The sequence below is a fragment of the Bidens hawaiensis genome, unplaced genomic scaffold, assembly GCF_021521415.1.
Source record: "Bidens hawaiensis isolate Kalapana, Puna unplaced genomic scaffold, B.hawaiensis_p1.1 tig00024014_1, whole genome shotgun sequence".
Classification (NCBI taxonomy): Eukaryota; Viridiplantae; Streptophyta; class Magnoliopsida; order Asterales; family Asteraceae; genus Bidens; species Bidens hawaiensis.
Genome location: NW_027493783.1, coordinates 39,819 through 51,300, shown reverse-complemented (window position 1 = coordinate 51,300; position 11,482 = coordinate 39,819). Strand labels below are relative to the sequence as shown.

The 11,482-nt window shown below is 32.3% G+C and overlaps 1 protein-coding gene across 1 annotated transcript; it reads right to left on the bottom strand.

The window, feature by feature from the left end:
- Positions 1 to 3,721: 3,721 nt before the first annotated feature.
- LOC143568578 (uncharacterized) lies at positions 3,722 to 4,258 on the bottom strand. Its single transcript, XM_077054703.1, has one exon. It carries the CDS (start codon positions 4,256 to 4,258, stop codon positions 3,722 to 3,724), a length of 537 nt encoding a protein of 178 aa, XP_076910818.1.
- Positions 4,259 to 11,482: the final 7,224 nt, after the last annotated feature.

Genomic DNA, 11,482 nt, shown 5'->3' with positions numbered 1-11,482 from the left:
GTTTAGGTAATCACCAATATTTATGTCATCTTAAAACATTATTTCAATATCAGGAAATGCAAAATTTAAATGTGTAACATCTGAAGTGTGTGTGATAATATTAAAATTAATCTGTAAATTCAAAAGAAAATCCCTTAATTACATTTGATTAAATACCTAAATTTCGATCATTTGAAAAATCCCGTGTAATACACAGGTTCAAAAGCTGATTTAATAATACACATGTAAGCATTTTCAAAGAGATCACAACTATTAATTGGTATAAACTTTTTAAATGATGAGGTTTTGGGTTCAATTTTTACTTGTGATAAAAAGAAAACATAGGTGTTTCAGGTTAGGCGAGTGGGTTGTTACACATATGGTGGGTTTTCTTCTAATGGTGGTCTTCAAGTCATACTTGAGGAATGAAGATGAACAAGTGAACTAATAATTCGTCAGTGGTCCAAATAACCTAAAAAACCTGGTAGGGTAATTAAACTTTTACCATGTGAATTGTCACTCATTTTCCTTCCAAGAGCAACTGTTCCCCTTTCTTACGCCTGAAATCTAGTCATTGATTACTCAATGTTCCGTAACCGATGTAAAATTTCCCAAATGCTTGTATTTTTATTCAGTATCAATATTTAATAAATTGTTTTTAAAAGTTAATTATGGGTCGGTTCTAGGCTAAAATCGAGTAAAAACTGATATTTAGCTTATAAGTTTTTGAAAATTTAACCGTTTGGTTTCATTTTCTTAATTTTTGGTTTGGTTCTGTTCGATTTCGGTTTCTTTTAATTTTTCCTTTTGGATTTAAAGGGTTTGGGCCGATCAAATATATTTTGGCCAAAAAAAATGAATTTATGCCCATATTTTTTGGTTTGTAGTTTCTAGGTAATTGATCATTTGCAATTTTGGTTAAAATATTTGGTTTAAACTATATATTAAATTATAATGAGTTTCTTTAAATTTAAAATACAAAAATAAAAATCTACGAGGACAGTTTACTTTTTCTTCGGTTTCAATTATGCACAAAACCAAAACCGAACTGAAAGTTCAGTTTTACAATAGCATAACACCAACCGTTGGTTTATTTGTCGGGTCAGCAATTTCATATTAAGCTTAAACTTCATCATCAACATTAAACACACAAGATTTTAGTATTTGATGCATCTTATCCCTAAAACAAATCATTGTTACACATAAGGATGGCCAATGATTCAGCAAGCCCACAAAACTCTAGACTAACATTGTTACTAGTAGTTAGAAACGAATCGTGAGCCCCCTTCGAATCCGCAAACGATTGACAAAGTCTAACCGCGTCTCCAGCATTATGAATGTCATAACCGGTCAAAGCACACTCACTTTCGTTTAGACAAAACTTGAAATTTGAGATCACGTTATTATACGAATTGATACAATATTTTAGAGACTTCAACACAGCCGGAGGACCAGTTTTCACTTTGAGGAAGTAATCTCGGATCCCAGTCGAGTTTTTCGTTGCCACATTGACCGCGATCGTTGTAAGGGTAGTTATGTTTTTTGCAAACTTGCTTCCTTGTGTCGGATTTTAAGACCGCCAAGCAGAACTGCTTATTTCCTTGTTTTTGACAAACATTGTTAACCAACTCGTATGGCTTGTGAACGTTGACGATGACATCTGAGGTCACGATAACCGAAATAACCGAAAAAACGAAAATGATTTTTAAGGTTGACAAAGATAACATCGTTACAACTTACAAGTTGAATGTTGTCTAGTTGGATAAAGGGTTTAGCTAGGTTTGTATGAGTAAGAAGTATGTATTTATAATTGTAAAATGTTGTTTATTTTGTAAAAAATAAAAAATAAAAAATAAAAATAAATAAAATCAGTCTTTAATGCCTCAAATTTGAATATAGTATTTCTTAATTAGTATCATCATAGCAATATACAATTAATTTTAATACGCGCAAATCAATAACTATCTTTTATTATCATCAATCAATCAATAATCAATCAATAATTTCTCAGAATAAAAATATTCAAGACTTATTTCTCTCCCAAATGTAAAACAAAATTTCGATACAATTATAGACAGAAAAGATTGACAATTACCTTTAGCTCGACGGTTATTGGTGAGGAAGCGAAGATTTTGGTTAGAAACAAGAAGGTTTCAAGCTCGAATTTGATTCCAACCGGTTTTAATGTAGTGGACTTTTGAACAATGGGTTCTTCCTGGAACATGAGATGGTGGGTTTGGGCTACCCAACCATGTCTGAGATCATAGACGTACGTGTCGCCTTTTGCCATTAAATTACCTCAAATTGTCGGGCTTTATTTCTTGGACGTTAAAAAAAAGAATGACAAAGATTAAAATATGCGATTGTTTGAGGAGATAAAAGATAAATTCAGATGATCAAAATTATATTATTCGTAACTGTTATTTAATGATTTTGGTCTTTTATTAATTTTTAGTACCGTTACGTTTATAAGTAATTGACTAACCCACAATGAGATGTGAATGCTAAAGTTATATATATTTTTAGTGTAACTAAAGAAACACTATAACTAGAGGAAGAGAATAGAACCCTAAACGATCAAATGGACGTACATGATTTAGATCATCTAAAATTACCTTTGTTTCAAGAGTTTAGTTTAGAGTAATTTACCCGATTAGATGATAAGGCGATTGCTGGAAAATCAGGTCTTTTATCGAACACACAAACACGAGATCTAACAAAACTCGTCCGAGTCTTTTATTAACGTAAAATAAATCAACAAATTACAATAGCCTTTACTATATATTTATAATAGACTCATTCAAGTTCTAACCCAAATCAAATTTTATTATGATAATCAATTTTTTTATTTTATTTTATTTTTTTGTCAGAAAACAATTTTATTGGTCATTTATTGATTTTCGTTACTTCAATTTATTTAATTGGTTTTTCTTTTTTAATTAAGTAAACCAATTAAATAACATTTCAATTCAAACTATCATTTACCCCTAATTTTAATACAAAAGACTCAAATATAAATAACCAACTTAAAAATTGTAACGACCAGTTTGATCTTTATCTCCTAAATTCAAGATTATTGCTTTCAACGATTGTTTCGTTGTCGGATCAGTTCTAAAAAGCCGTGTTTAGTGAATTTAGTCAGTGTTGCAAAAATCGCTAGTCGGTGGTCGGGCGGTAGAGTGGGGACTAGCGATTAATCGGGATTAGTCGATATTAATCGGGATTAATCGGATCGGACTTTAATGTATATTTTTCAGTTTTATACATACACATACACATTTTTATATGTAATTTTCAGTTTTATACACACACAAACATATTTTGGTCGTAATTTGGTTGGAATCTCGCTGGAAACAACTAGTTTTTGCTGCAATCTCGTCGAAAATAGTTGATTTGGGTCGGATCTCGCCGGAAACCACTGATTTTGGTAGGAATATTGCCAAAAATCGTCGATTTTGGCCGGATTTGACCTTTAACCGATTAATTGGCCGACTAGCCCAAAATTAATCAGTGAAATGGGGACTAGCGATTAATCGGGGATTAATCGGTGACTAGTCGGGATTTTTGCAACACTGAATTTAGTTATGATAAATTGTACAAAATAAATCAACTAATAATAGTTTGATATCAGACAGTTAATAGAGATACCAATTGCACAATTGTAACAATCATAAAGACTTCCAAACAGATGGTATTAAAAATATGTAATTCTTATAAACCAACAATATCAAAGAGTATAGGACTAATATTCTCCTGTTTCATCACACATAAGGTTAGCCAATGATTCACCAAGCCTACAAAACTGTAGCATAACATTGTTACTAGTAGTTATAAACGAACCATGAGCCCCGTTCGAGTCCACAAACGCTTGGCAACGTTTAACCTCGTCTCCAGCATCATGAATGTCGTAACGCGACAACGAACAATCCTCTTCCCTTAGACTAATCGAAAAATCTGTGATCACATTATTATACGCATCGATACAATCTTTTAGAGATTTCAACACAGCCGGAGAACCAGTTTTCACACTTAGGAAATAACCTCGGGCTGCGGTTGACTTCTTTGTTGCTGCATTGACCGCGATCGTTGTAAGGGTAGTTATGTCTTTTGCAAACTTACTCTTTGGGTCGGATTTTAAAACAGCAAAGCAGAACGGATCGTTTCCTAGTTTTTTACAAACGGTGTTAACGAACTCGTACGGTGTTGAAGCCTCGGTGACAGCATTCGATATCACAATAAACGAAACAACAGAGAGTATGATAAAGATTTTCGAAGGCATTGTTGTAAGAAGAATGAGATAGGGTTTGTATTGGTATTGCATATTTGTGTGAACAAGAAGTATGTATTTATAATGGTAAAATATTTGTTGTTTTGGAAAGAAAAATAAACCGTCTTTTTAACTTTAATGCGTCAAAATTAAAAATGGTAATGATCATAATGTTATTATGGCGCAATATGTATTTATTTATAGTATTCTAAAATGGTTACTATCTTTTAGAAACATCAACTGATATATTCCCAGAATAAAAATATGTCATTTTTAATACTTTCCCAAAAAATAAATAATTCAATTTTTGACAAAATTGAAGATAGAGAAAGCCAATATTTTAAAAACCGGTATTTTAACTGTGTCAGATTGGGATAAAAAAGGGTACAACAGGTTAAACCGGGCTATACCGGGTGGTTCAACCGGTTGAATAGTTTACCTTATAATACCCTATAAATGTAACTTAAATTCAAAAATAACCTAAAAGTAAATGATTCCATAACAAAAAATAATCCAAAAGTTAATCCATATTAAAAAAATTAATAAAAAACACTCAATTTTAAAAAATAGTCTCAAAGTTTACACTTTTTAATGTTAAATTTTTGGGTTAAAAATAATTTAAAAAAAATATGGGCCGCAAATATTAAAAATTTTTCGGAATTAAAACCGGTGTGAAGGTAAAAACCGGTATTTTGAAAAAACCGGCGATACGATGTTTTAGCCAATCAGCCAAAAATACCAGACTCAAAATACCGGCCTATTATGTGAAATCCCGTTTAACTGGTTCAACAGGCTGGTTTAAACCGATTTTTAAAACACTGGAGAAAGGGCTATATAGGGTTCAGGAGGTATTGAGTTTAAGTTTTACACACGACACGAATTAAAAGAAATTCGTCAATAAGAAAATAATTAAAGATAAATCTCACACTCAAATACAAGATAAAATTAGATGATGCATATACAGATAAAATTAGAGGTTGCATATAAAGAATAACCTCGAGTTTTAAGAAAATGGAGGAGATCAAGAAGACTTATATTTATGGAACAAGAGTAGATCAAATCCTTGGAAGAAACTTTGTAATTTTATAAAGGTAAACTTTTGTTGTTGTTTGCTTCCCTAAGCTTCTCGCGTGGGTTTGTGTGGTTTGCTTGGTAATAAACCTTTGCGCTTTAATGTTGATCGCCAAGCCTTTAGCCTCTCATTTAGCCTCATTTTACTTTTCGTTACTAACACAATATCATCAGCGAAAAGCATGCACTATGGGAATGCCTTCTGGATTGATTTGGACAACTAATGTAACACCCCAACCCGGAACGGGCTGACGTGTCACTATTACAGATATCGAATCAACCTAAGTCACATTATTAAACCAAAATGAATTAACTTTTAAAAGCTTGAACTTCATTATTCTCTCTCATCACTAATATCCCCGAGTTCCGGATTACCTGAAAACAAAATAAGAAAAACAAAACAAGAAAATACGGTTGAGCCAAAAATTGCCCAGTAACGGAAAGAACAATAGTATAGGTAAGGACAGACGTAAGAAAATAAATATACGGACTTCAATTCAAACACAAAACCAACCTTTCTACTAAAACATATACTTAATAAAATTCGGATGTATGATCCGACACTTGGCCAGAACATAATCAAACGCATACGGAAGCATATTAGAAACATATCATAACATATACACACATCAAACCACGTGACAACACATATCAAAAACTCAAAGTCACGTAAAACGGAAACACCCACGAGCCAAAACAGAACAGACTGGTACACAGCTAGCTAGTCCATGCACCTATGAGACGGTGAGCGTGGCGTCCACCCATTATTCCATCTCCACACAACAAACGCAAACTCAGAGCTAAGATCGATCTATCCGCCTCTAGGGGCCAAAGTGCTACGAAAGCACAAGCTAGAGACGCCGTGAACTTTTATTACGCACTGTCACGATAAGTGCATGCCGTTGACGCCCATACGACATTTCAGACATGCTCGGGTGACAGAGTACAAAAGCTAATTTCATATAACTAAACATATTCAAAAGGGAACATGCAATAAAGAGTACAAAATATATAATGTATTGCATGCTACGAAAATATATTATATAAATATAACCGACGCGTAACGAAATATAACCGACGCGTAACGAAAATCCGTACTACAAAGTAATGGATTAGAATTTTTACTATGAGTGAAAGAAACCAGAAACCGTACAACAAAGTAACGGACTATAATTAATACTAAGAGTAACAAAAACAGAAACCGTACCTTAGTAGTCAATAAGTAAGCACGCGAAATCGAGCCACATTAAGTTGTACTAGCACCTATATTTTATTTATAGTTTGAATTAAATTTACAAAACTTAATTTAGTTTTGCTGGTATCTTTTGCTCCAGCGATGAATGCGTTTAAAATCTTCTCCAGCGATGAATGCGTTTAAAATCTTTACTTTACCATGATAGTTGAAAGCTTTACAATTTAATTTATCTATACTATCAAGTAACACTAATAAAGTATGTTGACCAAAGTGTGTTTTAATAAACAATTTTATCATTATTTACTCTGATCATATATGTAAAAAGCCAAAGCACACAAGGAGACACACCTAGAACTCCATATATATACACACAAAATCACCACGTACCCCACCCCACCCCACCCACACCTTTGAACAAAATCCATGCACACACAGTATACACATGCATCTATACACACGTACACTTATCAACACACACACACAAAATACACAAACACGACAAACGCATACATCACACACCGCACACATACAGTAGACTATTTTTCGCGGAACCAAAACTAAACGAACCGCGGTCGCCGGAACAAGTCGAAACGATACCAAAATTTATATCTTTAAATTCAAATCAGAAGAAGGTTTTGATTCGGTACCTCAATATATAGCAGAACGCAAACCGAACGTATCAAAGAGCGAGAGCGGTGGGAGTACGTACACGAACGTGTGATGGTTATGAATCCGGTTATAACCGAATGATAGTTGCGCGGCGATGACTCTCTTAGTCACTTACAACAGAAGGTGATGGTGGAGGCTTCCCCGCGACCAACAACAGCTGAACGATGCTTGTCTACAGTGACGGAAAATGACGGCGGCGGCGGCAGGAGATGGTGGCCGGAATATGCAGTGGCGGTAGAGGTTATGGTTGGCTATGGCGATGTGAACATAACAAGGGAATATATATATATATATATATATGGGCATGATGAATGAAAGTATTATACTCACAAAAGAATCGTATCCAACAAGTTAACTCAAATTTTGAATCTATTTGGTGATAACATTCGGATAATGACGATGGAGAAGTTAAATACATGCCATTCTTATATATCCCTTTATTTTATTATCATTCTTGTTTTATTTATTTATTTATCTTTTTTTTTTCTTTTCAAGTTTACGAATATTACAACTAATCTAATACCTTAAATAAAAATGGGCTCAGGATAGACATTTGGTGAAAGCCTACATCCATAGGGGAAAAGCGTGTTTCCCCAACATGCGATCGAAGGGCTGTTTTAGCCCCAACATACTTATCTCAATTTCCTCATGTACCTTCTAGGAACCACTCTCTCCTCAAGACTATCCCAAATGACTCGTCTAGACACACTATCGTATTTTTTTTAAGATCAATAAACAACATATGCAAATCTCTTTCTTTTCTCTATATTTTTATTGGGTGTCGAATCCAGCAAATAAAATAAACCAACTTAACACACTTAGAATAGTATGAGCGAAAGTAAGGTTCGTGTCATCAGGGATACAGATTAACTAAATTATACCAAAAATATTTCAGGTCCAGACACGATTGTTTTAAAAGGGGGTTTTGATTTAAACTTGAAATTAACGAAAGCAAATTTATAAAAGAAAAGTGAATTCAAATATATAAAAACTAATTCCAACACTAAGGCAATTACTTGATTTAATTCTAGCTTATGATCATTAACAATTATGGTGCAATGATTTTATGTTTAAATGGTTTGTGTCAATAGATGTCATGCCGTTCGGACATCCACTCTATCTAATGTCTAATTACACGCCGTTCGGTGATTATAGCCAACCCGCTACTCCAATCTCACGCCGTTCGGATCTTGGTGTGCGGGTTGCGTGATAGAAGTATTGATTATAATCAAACACTCACGCCGTTCGAAGTGTTTAATTATATTGTTTAATTCTATAATGATTTTTAGTTCATAGACAAACACAAAATATTATTTGTTCCTTTAACCAAAACTTAAAAACTGATTAGGGTTTTAAATATTGTTGAACTTTATTAGAAAAATTAATAAGGTAATCAAGTTTATTAACAATCTAATATATACCGGAGTGGAACCGGGTTTAAGCACAATAATTAAACAAACAAACCATTCAAATAAACAAATCACATAGTTGTTTCACATAAGTTTCGAATCAATCAAACCCTAGTGTCGAAATCAAAATTGATTTAGCCGGATATGATGGTTAAACCAATCAAACGATGTACGAAGTTAAACATGAAAATTAAAAGCTCACAAACTTGAAAAGAGAAATACGCCTTCAAAAGTTCCAGCCGTCCAAAGTTTTTCTACCTCCTCTGTAATTTTTGTTAAGTCCACCTTTTAAACCCATGTCATCGTTTCTCCTCCTTATCCTCAATTTCAATCCATTTAAAATTCAAATATGCATTCTTGATAGCTCACCATCGTTATCTTCATTTTTTATTTGTTTCTTTCTAGTTTCCAACATATATATCTTTTTGAAATTGAAAATCATGAGAACCATTTTGGATCACAAAAAGGTAAAAAAATCAAAATTCTTATTTTATCATCCCGGATTCATAAAAAAAAAAACTCGGTTTAGCTAAATTATATATACATATGTATAATATATACATATATGTACATTTACATGTTTTTTTGTACACATGTGTATAATTTAAGATAAATGATGTTGTACATATGTGTATATTACGTAACTAAATATTAAATAAAATTATACATATGTGTATAATACAACGTTTTTTTTATTTTTATTTTTTTAATGAAACCGGAATGAAATATAAAACTTTTGGTTTTTTTACTTTTTTAAAATTTTTATTATTTTTTGTTTTATGATTTTTTAAAATATTTTTTTAAAGGTGTTTTTAGTGGTCCAAAATGGTTCTCAAAGTTTTCAATTTGCAAAGGGTTCTCTTAGGATCCTTACCCTATATATATATATATATATATATATATATATATATATATATATATATATATGGGTGGGATCAAGATAGAACTCTTCTCAAAGAGAGAACTAGAGAACTTCTTTAACACCATTGATTTTAATAAATTAAAGGCTAAATAGGAAGGAAGGGGAAAAAAATAAAAGTGATGAGTTTTTACAATTAGAGAGGGTAATACTAGAATTGGAAAAAAACATCTAAACCATCGCTGGTTAAATTGTTCTCTCTCAGCCCTAACCCCTGTTTGCATCTCCTTCCCATCGCTCGTATTCAAGTTCGTCTAGGGCTTCAATTGGCTTAATCTGATGCAATATCAAACCTAAATCAGAAGAACAATAGCAGGTAACTCATCGTATTAATCTAATTTATGCATTATCAGCATCGATTAATTGTATTACGCCAATACCATGTTCGACATTCTCTGTTTTTTTTTTTTTTGGGGGGGGGGGGGAGGGGTTTCGTGTCTAGGGTTTCAATTGGTTCAATCCGATGCAATGTCAAGCATAATTCAGAAGAAAAAGTATCAGGAACTAGTCATGTTAGTCAGTTTTACTCAACTTCGATTAGTCGTATTACACCAATATCATGTTTAACATAATCTGTTTTTTCGTTTTTTCTGTGTACGTGGTTTTAATTGGCTCAAAATGATGCAAAATCGAGCATAATTACAAAGAAAAATATCATGTATCTGATTGTATTAGTCAGTTCTATGCATTATCAGCATCAATTAATCGTATTACACCAACATCATGTTCTATTGTATTACGTATATGCAGAGTTGTCATTACGTGCATATGCAGTTTTTGTATTACATATATGCAGTGGTTACATATATACAACACGAATCTACTACATACATATATAGTCTATTGTATTACATATATGTAATAGTTATTGTTACATGTATATGAACTCTGTTGTATTACATATATGTAGCACTTGTGTATTATGCACAGATGCAATCTGCTGTATTACATTATATGCAACACCTACCCATCGCATACATACACAGTCTGTGGTGTTGCATATATGCAACACTTATAGTTGACGCGTCACTTGTCTACTAAGTACACATTCAATAGATTATATTACCTATATGCAACACTTATCTATTAAATGCACATGTAGTTTGTTGTATTACATATATGCAGCACTTGACACTTATCTATTAAATGCTCATGTAGTCTGTTGTATTACATATATGCAACACTTGTCTATTACATGCATATAAAGTTTGTTTTATTGCATGTATGCAGTTATGATCTAATAATACATGTACATGCATTGTTGATGTGTTACATATATGTAATATTACATATTTTAATTATATTACACATATGCAGTGATAAAAGCAGTAATGTTAATGTAACTACATATGTTTACTTATAATGCATATGTCTAAGATGGCTCATTTTAGTTATATAACATGTTTAATTGTTCAACTTTAGTGCTTAAGTGATCTACATGCTTAGTTGATTGTTTGAATCGATATGCCCTTCAAGTGTTTGATAAAATGTCTAAATAAACTCGTTGTGGTAACCCAGATGCTTACTCAATTATTGTTGCATAATTTTTGTGTAAGACTTTAGGCTACTTATATTCACACATTGAATAAATCTTATTGTTGTTTTAGTTGTACAATCAGTATTGGTACCTGAATCATAACCCAATATAATGTTAATTTTTTCTTATAAATGTTGCAGTTATGTTTGTCTAAATATTTGAATATTGTTTGATATTTAGATATTGCATATATGATATAGAAATGAAAATAGGGGGCTAAAAAAGAAGCAAAAAGTGAAACAGGGGAAGTTATAGGACAATGAAAGCGAGATTGATTCAGACAACAACCGTGCAAAAAACAGTTTTGATGGTACGCTTTAGATATTTTATTACATATAATGCATATATTATTGTGATTATATATGTTCGTATTAATAACCTTACATATATCTAGACGCAAAGACCACAAAAGGTCACAAAAAGCAAAACAAATAAC

What these genes read in the sequence shown, in the direction of transcription:
- LOC143568578 (XM_077054703.1), bottom strand. Translation starts at nt 4,258, where the DNA reads ATGCCTTCGAAAATCTTTATCATACTCTCTGTTGTTTCGTTTATTGTG.